Here is a 16,296-nt window from a genome sequence, read left to right as displayed (position 1 = left end):
TGTGCATCTGCTGGCAGCCAAGTGCTCCTTGTAGGACAGAGTATGTAATTATGAATATTTTAAATGTGGGTAGTTGATCCCTTTTCTATTCAGCATGTAGCTATGAGTGAAGTGGCAGACAATGACCAGAATACTCTTTGTGTTCGCCTGAATTTATCAGAGAATATTGAAGTAAAGAGCCAAAGGGCTCTATTCTCCCTTCCCAGATATACAGGGAAGAACAGAATTCAGTCTTTGTCTGGGTGGTTAATTTTTAAAATGATATGTGAAGGATAATGCATGAATGACTAACAGCCCTGGGAGGCTCAAGAAAATTGTATTTCACCAGGAGGAACAAATATATGCTGTTTTGAAGTGGAAGGGCTATACTAAGAATTCAGATATGAAGAAGTATATTTTTGATAAGAAGATATTGAGACACAAAAAACCGGTATCAGAGGCAGCAAGGAATGTAATAAAAATATTCTGGCTTTGAGCCCCAGATGTGCCACTCGCTGACTATGCGATGTTGGACTTTAAGTCATCTCTCCAAGCCTCAGTTTTCTCATCACCACAATTGGGAGATTAGGCCAGATTATCTCCCTAATTCCTTCTTAGTTGACTTATCTGTGATCCTGTGACACACTCTCTTAAGGTAAATGTGCACTCACACCTCTTTTCAAGGTGTTATCGCTAGGGATTGACTGCTCCAGCTCAAGAATGACTTTTGTTGAGTGCCTAATGCTGAGCCAACACAGGATCAAGCAATAAGGGTATAAGCAAAAAAAAAATTATCAACTGTACTGGTGGTGCTGAGATGAAGAAAAGGCCTGAAACGGGACAAATTGGGAGTTGTGGAGTACGAACTTAGAGAACATTAGACGGGAGATGTCAATGTAGATGCACAAGCATGAGGGTGAGTTTGAACACAACTGTGAGCTGAGCTTTAGAGGATAGATAGGATTTGGGTAGGTTAAAAAAAAAAAAAAAGACAGAATGGATCATTCCTGTTGGAGGGTGAATCAGTCAGGTTCCTTGTAGGAAACAGATGATTCAATCAAACTGGGTACTGAGAAGAGTTTAGTAAAGAGATCACTGAAACAGGTGTCACCAGGGCTGAGGGAAACCATCGCAGATGGTGCTGTGCCCTGGGCTAGTGACAGTGGTGAGCCACGACCACCCTGAAATAGCAAGGGGTAGGCGTGGGGACCACAACCAGACCTGTCTGGAGGGAGGAGAAACCTTCAGTAGAAGTATTGATGGAGACCAACAGATTGCAAACTGGCAGCAGGAATCAGGGAAAAAATACCCAAATCTCTTTCTTCTCTCTCCTTGTATTAGTCTGTTCTCACACTGCTACTAAAGACATACCTGAGACCGAGTAATTTATCAAGGAAAGAGGTTTAACTGACTCAGTTCCACATGGCTGGGGAGGCCTCACAATCATGGTGGAAGGCAAAGGAGGAGCAAAGTCATGTGTTACATGGTGGCAGGCAAGAGGACTTGTGCAGGGGAACTCCCGTTTATCAAACTATCATAGCTCATGAGACTGATTGACTAACAGGAGTAAGGAGGAAACTGCCCCTATGATTCCGTTATCTCCACCTGGCCTCACCCATGACATGTGGGGATAATTACAATTCAGGGTGAGATTTGGGTGGGAACACAGCCAAACCACATCACTCCTTCAATTATTTTCTGGTAGATAGTGAAGGTCAGCACTTGTGGGAAAGGATGAAAAATGGATCTGAAGAAGCAAATGGAATAACTCAGCAGAGCAGGAGATGTGAACACTCACAGAGATACAGCTAGAGACCAACATGAAAGGTGGAAGTCTCTTGGTAGAGTCTTGTAAGTTGGGAAGAGGAATCACACACAGTCCGCCACTGAGCAGGGTCCTCTTGATTGCAGGACCACATTAGATTGCTGCAGGAGTGTGGGTGTGTGTGAAAGAGCTTGCAGAACACCCCCTAACATTCCTGGCCATGGTGAGGGTGCCCACGATGCCCACCCATCCAAATTTTCCTTTGTGGAGAGACAAAAGATTAACTCCAATCTCAGCAGCCAAGTACGTGCTAAAGAGAGAGGGAATACTGGAGCCTAGGCAAATAATGATACAAGTAGAACTCTTGCTTTTCCCATGAGAACTCACCCTGGTAGTCTTCCAATGCTCCATGGCACACCTTGCTGTCATCCATCTAGACCTTGCCTTCTCTTGGTTGGTCCTGGCACACCAGGTACCTGCTATTACTCTTTAATTGGTCCGCCTTTCCTTCCTTATTCTTCTTTCTGATTTCCAAATTAAAAAAAAAAAAAAAAAAAACTAGGCCGGGCACAGTGGCCCACGCCTGTAATCCCTGCATTTGGGAGGCCAAGGTGGATGGATCATGAGGTCAGGAGATCGAGACCATCCTGGCTGACACGGTGAAACCCTGTCTCTACTGAAAAGTACAAAAAATTAGCCAGGTGTGGTGGTGGGCGCCTGTAGTCCCAGCTACCTGGGAGGCTGAGGCAGGAGAATGGCATGAACCCAGGAGGCGGAGCTTGCAGTGAGCCGAGACCACGCCACTGCACTCCAGCCCAGGTGACAGAGTGAGATTCCGTGTCAAAAAAAAAATTATAACAAAATAAAAATAAATAAATAAATAAATAAATAAATAAATAAATAAATAAACTAATCTCAACTGTGGGAAAAGGGGAAATGTCAAATACAAAGTTTACCTTCTTCATGATTTTGCTCTGGACCATTAAAACTAAGTGGGGTTGTAGACCCTTTCTTCAGAAAGGCATTGATTGAGATGACTGTAAAATGGGTCATTTGTCTGGAAAGTAGTAAATGTAATAGTATATAAAAACATAAAATGATGTAGAAGACTTCTTTACTCCTCATTGTCCCTTTAATCTAGTAATAACTCATGGTGGAATATGTGGTGTTCTTATGAATATAAGAACCTCGTATTAAGCATAAGAACCTCGTATTAAGAATTTTTCTGCATGCAAATATAAGAACCAAATAACAATGCAAATGCAATCTTTGACACAGGATTGATTTTTGTTTTTGTTAAGAATTTACAACTTCCACAATATATACTGCAATCAGTATAATTAATTCCCATGTCTTACATCTCTTTCCATATTTCTAAAAGTCTATACTTTCTTGACAATATGTATAATGAGGCACAATACTCTTCACTGTCTGTATCATAGCCTACTTATCAAGCCTAGAAAATGGGCTAAATGTTAAATATGTATGTTTTGGGTTATACAGAACTCAATAATGTCAGGTAATTGAGAAATTTCTTACTTTGTCCTTTTAATTCATTGAAATAAAACTTGTCCTGTGCTTATCTGGAGGTTTTAAAAGTTAGATTGTGCAAAACTCATTGTCTTAGTCTATTCCTGTTGCTCTTGCAAAATACCTGAGACTGGGTGATAGATAAATAATAGAAACCTGCTTCTCAGTTTTTGAGGCTGGGAAGTCCAAGATTAAGGTGCTGGCAGGTTTGGTGTCTGGTGAGGGCTTGCTCTCTGCTTCCAAGATCATGTCGTGGTGCTGCTTCTTCTGGAGGAGACAGATGCTATGTTCTCATATGGTAGAAGAAAAAGAAGAGGTGCGTGGACCCCTTCTTTCTTCTGCTTGCGTGGACCAAGCAGCTCTCTGAAGCCTGTTTTACAAGGATATTTATCCCATTCATGAATGCAGATCCCCTATGGCCTAATCACCTCCTGGAGTCCCTGCCTCTTAATACCATCACCTTGGGGTTTACATTCCAATATATGAACCTTGGGAGGGATGCATATATTTAAACCACAGCATTCATTAATGCAGTTCGTTAATTGTCCTAAAAGATTGAGTTAATACCAATAGACGAAAGTTAATTCAAACCAAGCTGTCTCAAATAAAGTAAGGTGATAACTGGAGGGATTCAAGTAGAAGCTGACTGTTCTTGGCTGTTGTGAAATGAGAGGATTCAGCTATTTAAGAAAAGAGTTGCCTTCAAGGGCTTCTAAGCCCTGAGTTCTCAGACTACCTGAAAACTGAAACTGATAAGCTCACTCACAAATACTCATGGGAAACATGGTACCTGGTATGGAAAAGAATCTGTTTTTTCAAGAATCTTTTTGTTTTCTAAAAGATTATTTGGCACTTAGAAATTTTTATAGAAAATCATTTTGATTTTATAAACTTCTTACTCTCACCCTGGCATTGTCATCTTGATCGAATGTAACTTTTTTATATTGGGATCTTTTTATTATTAAATCCTATTTGTATGAGAATGGCTTGATCTCGATATTTAGTACTAATCAAAAATATTGCTTTGTTTTTTCTTACTTCCCCTACCTCGATAACTAGAAATATTGTATATTTTTAAGGCCTTTTTGTATGTTGCTCCCCACACATTTCAGTAAATCATTATTGTCTAGACACCAAGAGGAAGTCAGAAAACATTGCTGGAAGTGAAAATTCTTTAGGGATTCTCATTCAATACTAGAGCAATTAAATAGGACCTATTATTGATCAATAAAGAGTACTTTCTTTACTATCTGCATACTTAGCAGTCACATCATTAACCGTCAAGCCAACGTTTAAGTTCAAGGTCACATAAACCAAAAAAGCACTGTTTGGTACATGGCTACATGAGCTGTCTTTGGAAAATACTTAACACGTTACAGAGAAAATGAAATATTACATTCTATATTAAAGCCACAATTAATATAGTATGTTGTGATTATCTACATATTTCTGATTCCTAAATTATATGGCAGAAACAAAATTATCAAAGTATAACTACTCTGCTCATTTAATCAGAAGATATAGGCCACCTAAAAATGTGTTCCTTATGGAATTCAAATCTTCCATAGCTTAAGGCAAACCATGCTGAAGGACAGTGGATGTCTGTTCAAAGGCCAATATGGTAAGGCTATGATGATGTCTAAGTTCAGTTTACAATTTATGTATCCTGTCAGCTTTAAGTTAGATAATCTTTAAAAGTGTTTATTTGTGGAAGCTACACATTATTTCAAAATTTGTGCCTAATGGGAAGCTGTGTTAATGTTATTAAAATTGCACTGTTCTCAAACCACACAATTTAATACTGTGTGCAATTCAAATTTACATTTGCACTTATAATGCCACTTTATTGCATTGACAGCACTTCCAGCGATTTGACATTGTAAGGAGGGTTTCACACTGGCCTGCCCAGGTTGTCTGTACATTGTTGAGTTGATGGGGGTGAGGGGAATGAGGAAAGCAGCAAAGATAGTGAACCTCAACTGACTTATTTAAGAAAAGACTTATTGCCACTAGGAATGAGGTGTGCCTATGTGTGTGGACCTGTAGTTAGAACAAACAGGGACAGAGGGACAGAGAAGGAGAAAGATACCCAGAGAGAAAGCAGGGTGTCAAGGCAGAAGGACCACAACCACAGCAGGTGGGCTGGAGTCAAAAAAGAATGAAGGCCAGATGCAGTGGCTCACACCTCTCACACCTGTAATCCCAGTGTTTTGGGAAAGTGAGGCAGGTTTATTGCCTGAGCTCAGGAGGTTGAGACCAGCCTGGGCAACGTAGTGAAACCCTGCCTCTACCAAAAATACAAAAAGTAAGCCAGCTATGGTGGTGTACACCTGTGGTCCCACCTATTTGGGAGGCTGAGGTGGGAGGATTGCTTGAACCTGGGAGGTTGTTGTGAGCTGACAGCATGCCCCTGCACTCCAACCTAGGTGACAGAGTGGGACCTTGTCTCAAAAAAAAAAAAAAAAAAAAATAGAATGAAGACAAAAAAGAGATGCCACATGGTAGTAGTTTCAGGCTAGGATTTCCTTTTTTCTCCTTTTACAAGGCTGAAGTAAAAGTCCATATTATTACGACTATTTTGTAACAGACTTTATTTTTTAGAGCAGTTGTAGGTTTGCAGCAAAATTGAGCACTAAGTACAGAGTTCCCATATACTTCTTGCTCCCCTCTCCCAGCCTACCCCACTGTCAACATTCCCCCCACAGAGTGGTACATTTGTTACAATTGATGGACCTACATTGACACATCATCATGTCAAGTTCATCGTTAACATTCGGGTTCACTCTTGGTGTTGTACAGTCCATGGGTTTTGACAAATGCATAATGGTATGCAGCCACCAATACAGTATCTTACATAATAGTTTCACTGACCTAAAAATCCTGTGTGCACTGCCTGTTCATCCTTCCTCATGTTATTTTTTACGTTGACTATTTTGGGACTGAATTCCCCCTTGCTGATCTTGAGACGGGAGAAAGAAGGCCCACATGCTCAGGTCCTAGGTGTGGGCTGTTTACCCATGAGTGACACTGACGTCTACTATGAGGCACTCAGACCACTAGTCTGTCCTTAGATGACTTGAGAAAGCTTCAGAATGGCTGTGTGGGAAGGTCAGGGAAGTCTTTGGGGCTGGGCCTAGGCAGGTCTGAATGCCTGGGTCAGGGGGAGTAGGGAAGCCGGTGCAGGACGAGAGCTGGGACGCATGACACAGGGTCTTGAAAGGTCCTATTTGTGCAGAGTAGTCACAACAGAAAGCTCATCTGGATTCCAGGTTTCACATGCCTAGGGGCACTGTGGACATTTTCTTTACAGAATTCTAGTAATTCTCTCCAGTAAATGGCCAGAGTCCTCCGATTTCGCTGGACTCGGGGAAGAGGCAGCTTTTAATACCTTTCCAGGCGTTTCACAGGAGAGTCCTGAGTCCTGCACTTACTCAGAAAGTGACTTATAAGGTAGGAAGTAGAGAGAATCTGACCAAATAAACCGCTGTACTTTATGAGTATTCATGTTCCAGTGTGACCAAAATGAAGGCTTTTGGGGAGCTGAATCACGAATGTTAGCACAACATATGACTTTGGTGATAGTATAAGTGGCAGCATGGTACAAAGACTAACAGATGGCCCCAGAGCCAGGCTTCCTGGGTCCAGACTCCAGCCCTGCTGCTTTGTCATCTGCATGATTTTGGGCAGGTTACTTCACTTTTCTATGCCTCAATTTTTTTCATTGGCAGAATGAGGATAATAATAGTGCTTGCCTTGTGAGTATTAAAGTAATGTTTTAGTAATTCGGTAGTGTTTTAGTAACTTAGCCATGTTTTAGCAATGTGTATCCCTTTGGAGAGTGTCTAGTGCACAGTACGTGCCACGACAATATTTGTTAAATAAATATTCCAGGCCGGGTGCGGTGGCTCACGCCTGTAATCCCAATACTTTGGGAGGCCGAAGCAGGTGGATCACTTGAGGTCAGGAGTTTGAGAGCAGCCTGGACAACATGGTGAAACCCCGTATCTACTAAAAATATAAAAATTAGCCAGGCGTTGTGGCAGGTGTCTGTGATCCCAGCTACTTAGGTGGCTGAAGCAGGAGAATTGATAGAACCTGGGAGGCGGAAGTTGCAGTGAGCCAAGATCGTGCCACTTCACTCCAGCCTGGGGGACAGAGTGAGACTCCATCTCAAATAAATAAATAAATAAATAAAATATTCCAACATTGTCATTTGACAGATGAGGAAACTTCTCTTAGACATAATTTACTTCAAAATTTCACAGGGATTTCACCAGTCTGACTGTAAATCCTTACAGTTTATAAAGCCGCTGCTGCCAGAAATTTTGAGATTTTTCTTCTTGGCATTGAATAGAGGCAGAGGTTCTTTCCTATGAAACGGTCTCTGCATTCAAATCCCCAAGTTATCTCATCCCTGGACAAGGCTAGCAGAAACAAGTGAGAGCTCCGGCAGATCCAGGCAGGAAACACAGGTGGGTAAGTGGGAGCTTGGGGAAAGGTGAGTAGGGAGCCGGGAGGAGGCTAAGAAAGGCTTCATTATTTCTTCGATGAAGATCCCCAGTGAACCTCCAGATGGTGGGGGCTACATAAAAATATTTAAGACAGGGAGCCCCCTGTCACCTCCCACCCTTGTAATACTATATCAGATGTGTTTTGGGAGAATGCAAATCACCCACATTGTAAGATGCTCTGCAAAACTTGGTGCACACTGCAAGTCACGCTGCGGGAGAGGACAGGGTGAATGCTCAGAGGCCCTGGAGCCTCCAGCAAGGAGCCTGGTTTTCCTGCATGGTCTGTGGAATCTACCTCATTAGTAAGGGTGAAACCCTGAAAATCACTGGAGCATTGTCATCTCTGCATGACGTCTCTGTAATTGTAGTGACTTAGAACTGGATGGGCCCTGAGCACTGCTTTTCGGTCGGAAGACAGTAAAGCGTTGTTACTTAGAACTAGATGTATTGAGAAATGTCTCTTTCACTCCTTCACTTTTTTATAACTCCCTGTTTAATTGACGGCATTGAACATGCATCTCATGACAATTATGTGATTTCTCTAAGTGATATTACAAAGCAAAAATGTTAAGATTGACCCTAAATGTGCACTTTTATGTTAACACTGAACCTTGCATTTTACAGGAATGATGTTGTCCTTGCAGTTTTCAGGATAGTATTACCTTATCTCATTTGATTGTTAGAGATAACCTATAAGGTGAAATATGCCATTATACATAAATGTACGATTATATGATAGATATAACTGTATATGTGATATAATATATATGACATAGGCAGATTAGTTTCTTATTGCCATTGTACAGATGAGGCACCCGAAAGAGTGTATACAGTCACACAATGAAGGGTAACATTGCAAAAACTCATTCATTTATTTACTTATTCATTTACTTGTTAAATATCCATTTACGCTGTTTTACTGGGCCAACACCATCTAAGTTCTGGAGAGATAGCAGAGAATAAGACAGAAGAGAACCCAGTTTCCTGGAACTTATTTTTCAGCAGGGGAAAGATAAGCATTAAAGTGAGTTTGTCCAGCCCGTGGCCTGTGGGATACACGCGGCCCAGAATTGCTTCGAATGCAGCCCAATATAAATTTGTAAACTTTCTTTCTTTCTTTTTTTTTTTTTTTGAGATGGAGTTTTACTCTTGTTGCCCAGGCTGGAGTGCAATGGCGAGGTCTCGGCTCACTGCAACCTCCACCTCCCAGGTTTAAGTGATTCTCCAGCCTCAGCCTCCCGAGTAGCTGGGACTACAGGCGCCCACCACCATGCTTGGCTAATTTTTGTATTTTTAGTAGAGATGGGGTTTCAAGATATTGGCCATGCTGGTCTCAAACTCCTGACCTCGTGATCTACCCACCTCGGCCTCCCAAAGTGCTGGGATTATAGTCATGAGCCACCCCGTCTGGCCACAAATTTGTAAACTTTCTGAAAACGTTACGAGTTTTTTTTTTTTTTTTTCTCATTGGCTATCATTAGTGTTAATGTATTTTATGTGTGCCCCAAGACAATTCTTCTTCTTTCAATGTGGCCCAGGGAAGCCAAAAGATTGGACACCCCTGCATTAAACAAACAATTGAAAGATAATGTGAGATAGTAAACAATGTTAAGAAGAAAATAAAATAGAACAGCTTTTGATCAGGTGGTGAGGGTAGCTTCTGAGGAGGTAAGTGACCTGAGACTTGAGAAAAGTCAGAACAGACATGTGAAGACTTGGGACAGAGCATCCCACATGAAAGTCACAGAAAGTGCAAAATCCTGAAGACAGGACCCAGGACAGGAAGCCAGCATGGCTGGGGTGTAGTGGATGAAGATGTTGGGGTATGAGATTTTACCCTATTTACAGGCTCATAAATTAGCCTGTTACTATTTCATGGATACCAGAAGATGACATGAGCCTCCTGGGTTAGGCTCATAGCGCAGCCAGCAATATTTAGCATCAGGTTTTCCTCAGTTTCCTTTGTCTCCAAAGTCCCAGGAGGGCAACACAGACAGGCCAGGTGGGTGGCATGTACTCAGTGAGATGTGTCCACCTGAGAAACATCAAGATCAGGAACCCACTGCTCTATTTATGGCAAGTGGTAAGCAAGACTGCTCTTTTTGTCCTGGAGAGAGACGTAATCTCATCCAACCAGCCTGGGTCAAGGGCGGCTGGAGTCTTGCATTTTCAACGTACACAGTGAGAAGAGGCAGCACGCTCAAGTCCATGGTAGATTGCCTCTGCCAACAGGGGCAGAGCATGCAGAAAGGCAGACCTGGGTTGTGCAGGACCTGATGTGGCCCTGGCTGGGATTTATTCAGGGGTGGCATGAGCCTTCATTTACTAGTTGCTGTCATTACACCAGTATATTCATGGATACCTGCAGGCTTCTTACTCTGTGCAGGGAGCAGTCAGGGTCCTGGCAAGAAACTGCTGGAATATTCAAAGGATTAACTGAAAAACAGAGTAGTGAAGGGACTACTTACAGAGGCGTGGGCTGGGTCAAAGGCATCAATAAGTGAGAGCGAGTGACTTAGGGACCACTGTCACCAGAAGCCAGAGAACCTGAAGCCTTAGAAGTGAGCTGCCAGGTACCTACTGTCAGCCAGACAGTGAAGCAGGGAGAGGAATGGGGGTTGAGTGGAGAGGGGTAATGCCTCAACAACTCTTTCTCTTCCAAACACTAATCTCTCCTTCCCTTATTCCCAGTGGACAAATGCAACCAAGCCTAAAGACAAGTGCTATTGCGAGGTCAACATCCAGGAACCAGAGCAGGGCAGAGCAATCCACAGAATGGATCTGGGGTGACTCGTGGAGGAAAACCAACACACAGTATCATTTAATTCTTTTAAAAAAGATAGAAAATTATACCATACCCAGAATTACTAAATTCTAAATAGAGGGTATATTGCATTTGCATTTTTAAAAGAATGTTTCCCCATATATCTTTTAAAAATCCATTTTAAAGATATACAATAAAAAGTGTTTAACTCTGTTTTTCAAACTAATTTGTTTATAAAATTGGACTGACTCACCCACTTATATACAAGGTGTTAAAGGCATTTGTGTTTGTTTGTTTTACACTCCGGAAGGAGCCCTGGCCTAAGGGACAGGAAAAGTAGATTCCAGTCCCAAATTTATCATTAACTGGTTGTAAATGACAGGGTTGCCAATAGTCTCTGAACCTCTTTCCAGTTAACTGCTATGTTTGAATACTGCATATGATCAAGAAAGCAGAACTTTCTCTCTGTTATGGGAAACAGTTGGGTTGCCTGAACTTTGTAATTAGCTTTGCCTTACTGTTTGTTTTTTAGTAGAGTTTTTTTTTCTCTTTAGTTCTGATTTAATCAAGGTTCTTTCTTATGACTCCCCCACTTCACCCCCAGAATTCTGGTTTATTCAGATTTCTCTATATCTTGGTCAAAACAAATCCAGATTCATACATGAAACAAGTTACTAATCCTTTTCAGTTTTCAAAGGTGATATGTAATATTGAAGATAAACAGAGTGATCAACATAAATCCCTACTTTTCCTGTTAGAATCAAAGCGTGATGCTGTCGTTAGAGCTCTTTGGCCTGACACCATCTATATGCCCAATACAATGACAAGCTGTCCGCATGCATGACTATTGTCTGGACTCGTGCATTCGGCTAGGATGGGGTGGCCATGTTGTTTATGTTCACATACTGATGCTACTGAAACTAGGGACCTAAAGATTCATTTAAATTCAAATCCCTAGAAAACTTTGAGAAACAATTCGTTTTATCAGATTTCTAAATGTTTACTTTAAAAATAAAGAGCTTCTCATAGCCACAGCAATATTTAAAGGCAGGGTATCTCATGCAAGTCATTTGTCCTATGGTGACATGTGGAAGTATTATCATTGTTAACTATTTCTTCAAAGGACCGATACAGACGTAGATTTAGATATACACATACATGTTTCTGTTTATTGCTTTGGTTAGGTTTGTTAAGTGATCTGATTTTCACACCAAGACTCTTGGAAGAATCATAGCATGATACAGCTGAATAAAAGGACTTTGGGGTTAACTGGCCTAATTCCTCTGTTTGGCAGGTTAGGAATCTGAAGCCATGGAGGCTGGGACTCCCCAGGTAACACAGCTGGGTGGTCTAGAATCCAAATCTCCTAACTCACAAGGAGTGCTCTTTCTTAAAATAAAAAAAAAGGAAGACAAATGTTTTCACAAATAATACCCATATGAATTTTTTACTAAAAATCAAATGATAAGGAAAAAGCCATAGTTTTCCTTGACCACCATCCTAATCCCAGCATTTTCACCAGGATTCAGCACATTTATCAACTGGTATATCTACTCTGGACTTTTTGATGAATGCTGCACACACACATACATATGTGTGTGTGTATATATATTCCACACACATACACAGATTTCCATGTAGAAATGTGGGTTTAGAAAGGTATGGCTTTGTTTTGTAGTTTTTTTTAAAAAACAAATATTATACTGTGGATTTTGTTCTTCAGTGTTTTTCTGGATCCACACATATCTACCCCATTCTTTTAAACTCTTGGTTAATTTTTTGTAATATGGTAAGCAGTGGTAGATGATGGACAGTTAGCTTGTTTTCATTTTCCCTCCAGTACGAACAGTGTTTTGACACAATGTTTCTCAAAGTTTTGTGAGCATCAGAATCCCCTGAGGGGCTTTTTAAAATAGATTTTTGGGACTCATCTCCACATACGCTGATTAATTCATTCTGAAGTGAAACCCCCACTCCATTTCCTACAAGCTTTCAGGGGATGTATATTCTAGTACAAGAACCTTACTTTGAGTTGTACAGCTGTTATGGATGTGAATACATAGACTTCTTGTACACTTGTGAATGGTTTTGCATGTGTAGTCAGTGGGAGGGAAGGATTTACTGGGTCATGGGGTGTGTGCATTTTAAATTTACGGACACTAAGAAATTATCCTCCGAAGTGGCTATACTGATTACAATCACCCTAGCAGTGTATGAAGTATGAACATCCTTGTTTCCCCAATTCTTTTATTTTTTTTGGTGGGAATGGCCTCTTGCTTTTCCCTGACTACTAATGAGTTTTATCATCATTTCTAACTATACAGAACATCTGAATCTCCAATTCTGTGAACTGCATATTCATACCCTGAGCGTGTTTTTAAAATAAATTATTTGTTTTTCTCATTTATTTATAGCATTTTAAAATAAATATTTCATATATTAAACCCTTGCCTGTTTTATATGTCTGAAAATGTTTGTTTTTTCCAGTTCTCTTTCCTCAGCAACATAATTATTACTTCCCTCCTAATTTTATAATGTTACCTGAATGGTACAGGTCCCTCTGAGGATCATAAAAATTCCAGAATAAAACATTATTTCCTTTTGGACCCTCAGCTCACACCCTGTGCCTTTATTGCTGAATGTTGGCTAGTGATCAACAAATTGTGGAGAACCCAAGAAAGGGAATAGGTTGGAGACTTCCCCAACCCCCTTTAGCCAAGGATATTCCACTGTGGGGGAGCACCCCAAATTAACTAAGGAATAAGACTCACATATGGAATTGAAATAAAGCAACCTCCATTTTGTCAAAAAGGAATTTCTGTAAGCTCCTGAGTAAAAGTTCTTCTAAGCCACTTTGACATAGGATTATTCTCTTTTGACATATTATAAACATTAAAGAAAATTTAATGCCCATCTGGACAGTTAGTTTTTGCCAATTGCTACCACCACCAGCTGCAAAACTACACTGACTACAAGCCATCCAGCTGCCATGCATACTCCGTGCCAAGAGAGAGCAAGCTGCCAACACTGCTTCAAGTGGCTGGGCTGGTTTGCAGCCAGGATTTGAGGGAGGATGTGCAGTGAAACACAGTAGTCAGGACTCGGATTTTCAATGAGTGTTATTTGTGTTTGCTTTTTTTCTGGTCATCTACTGTGGGAGGCTGCTGGGGACACCATCCCTTTCCTGGAAATGGCAGCAAAACATGTTGATCCTTCTTCCTCTGCCTTTTATGTACTTTCTGGCATCCTTTGCATTCACATTCTGCTTACACGCCATCATTAGCTGGAACCGCCTGGAGCTGCAGAAAATGGTGTCATCTCTCCAAGACTGGGTTTCCCCAAGCTCCTAACTCTCTCCCCATCTCTAGCGGCACCCCTCTCCTTGGATTTTTTTTCCTATTTGTTTGGCATTTATTTTCTCACAAAATAGCAAAGAGAAACTGCTTCCCCAGCTCATGTTTTCCTAGAAGGGTTCTTATATTTGTGTACTTGGGTCCAAGCACTCCTGTGTTATGGACTTTTCCCCTCAACAAAGAGGAGGCTCTTCTTCCTTCCTTTTAGGCACAATTCATTTTCCAGTTTAGGAGATAAATTCTCCATTGACCTCTGTAGTAGATTGCATGAATGTTTGCCAATTATTCTTTTTTCTCTCCTTGTCATGTTCTTCATAGGAGGTTAGATTATTCATGCCCTGCTTGTTGAAGTCAGGAGAAACCATGTGATTCACTTTGGCCAATATAATGTGGGCAGAAGTGATGTGTGTGACTTTCATGCAGTAGTTTCGAGAGACAGCTTCTGGTTTGAAATTCCTCTTTCCCTCTGCCAGAAGAATAGCCATGTCCAGATGGAGACTGCTCCATCAGTCTGGGCTTTGGAATGACGAGGACATGGAACAGGGCCACAGCTGACCCTGGATGCATGTGCAACATGGGTAAAAATAAAACTGAGTTGTTGAAAGTCATGGAGATATTTGGAATTATTTGTTACTGCAGCATAACCTAACCCATTGTGACAGATACAGCCTCCTTTCCTTTGTAGATCTACAATAAAATATTCTAATCAACATATTGAGGCTACATAGTAGAACATGAAATGGGAGATTTAGGAAAGTTATCCTTAAAACTAGGCAGTGCTGCTTGCCTGCTAATGTGTATTTGGCCAGGTTAACATAGGACTTTAGAGAGTGAAAAATTGTAGGGCTCTTAGAGCTCTTCTAATTAAGTCACTGTGTTTTGCAGTTGAGGAAATTGAGGCTCAAAATGTGAAGTGAAACTCTTCAGTCATCCCTCTGGCTGGTGGAAGAACATGGCCCAGAGAGGAGGATGCCAGGCTCCCATCCCCACGCCCTTTCACCCACACCTTCTCCTGAAGTGTTAGCTTAGTTAGCGTTGAAGAAAAGATTCGTAAATAAGTTGAGAAGATTCTTAAATAAAATTGTTCTATCATTTTATTTAAAGTATGTCTGACAAGCTTAATCACATTTTCACCTATCCCCTTTAAATCCAGATTGTCTCCCATTACCTGTACTACTGTTCATGTTGAGGACGCCTCATATTACCACAATGAAATGCATATTTAGAGAAGTAAATTTATTATAAAAGACAAGTATAAGACTTTTCTTTTAGTCACTTTTCCCATATACCCATATTCACAATCCTCTTCGTTTTACTATACAGTTGAGAGTTGACTCTGTGTAATTATTTTTCCAAATCAGTTAAGCCAAATTTTTTTTAGAACATGTAAAGTGGTCAGCTCACTTCCCAGAGAGCCCTCTTATTCTGTATATTATTACTGCTTCATAATAACAGAAGCTAATATTTATATCATACTTACCATTAGCAAAGTGCTGTTCAAATGCTTTACATCTCTTTAAATGCTTAATCCTCACAGTAAACATGTATTATCATCCCTTATTTACAGATGAGGAAATGGTGGCACAGAAAAGTTCAGTAATTTACCCAGGTTCACACCATTAGGGAGTGGCAAAGCTGGGATTTGAACCTGGGCAGCATAGTTATGCTGTTCCTGGAATGACTGTAACGATGATAATGATAAAAGTAACAATAACAGCAGCAACCACCTTGCAAGTATTAAGATACTGCCATGTGTAGGGACTATGTACCATTTTGTGTTCATCATTTGTAATCCCTAAACTGTGTGTTTTATTAATTTAGAAAATTGAGGCTTAAAGACATGCAGTGACTTGCCCAAGATAACATAAATGGTGAACCTAGAGTTCAAGGCTAGATGCACCTGCCCTGCAAGTCTGACCTTCCCTTACCTTGCCATTCTGCCTTTCATGTCTTCTCCACAAGATGCAGTGAGACAGACTGAAGGAGCTGCTTTTAACTGAGCAAATTTGTATTGCTTTATGTGTCAAGTACACTGGGTAGCTCAATAGTGAGGTCCCTGTCAATGAAAATGTAGACTCTAGACAGAACAGATAGAAATCTACTTATCAAGCCAGTGATGAATGGGGATACAGGCATCAGATGGGCGTATGAACCGAGTACCCAGTAATGTTCACTCTTGCCTTAAGCTTCCATGAGGCTAGAATCCTTACTGCCTTTCTCTGGAAGAGTTGTAACCATTTCTCCTCTTTTGGAGATGTGAAATTGAGGTTCAGAGCAGCAGAGCGCTTCAGGCTGCTTAACTCTGAAGTTACTTGTGGGGCTGGTAGTAAAACTTGCGTCCTTTAACTCAGAGATTACACTCTACATGATGGATTTCACAGTTTTGACCATCTG

The 16,296-nt window shown here is 40.9% G+C and overlaps 1 protein-coding gene across 2 annotated transcripts in view; it reads left to right on the top strand.

Annotated features, from left to right (window-relative positions):
• The window catches only part of FTCDNL1 (formiminotransferase cyclodeaminase N-terminal like), a 92,537-nt gene extending 81,766 nt beyond the window's left edge, over positions 1 to 10,771 (top strand). For both annotated transcript variants that reach the window (XM_030916647.1, XM_030916646.1), the window contains one exon: positions 10,477 to 10,771. In XM_030916647.1, coding sequence (XP_030772507.1) covers positions 10,477 to 10,499 — 23 coding nt within the window. In that variant the 3' untranslated portion in view covers positions 10,500 to 10,771. The remainder of the gene's footprint in view (positions 1 to 10,476) is intronic.
• Positions 10,772 to 16,296: the final 5,525 nt, after the last annotated feature.

This window comes from Rhinopithecus roxellana, chromosome 14, assembly GCF_007565055.1.
Source record: "Rhinopithecus roxellana isolate Shanxi Qingling chromosome 14, ASM756505v1, whole genome shotgun sequence".
Taxonomy (NCBI): Eukaryota; Metazoa; Chordata; class Mammalia; order Primates; family Cercopithecidae; genus Rhinopithecus; species Rhinopithecus roxellana.
This window is presented reverse-complemented; position numbering and strand designations above follow the sequence as displayed.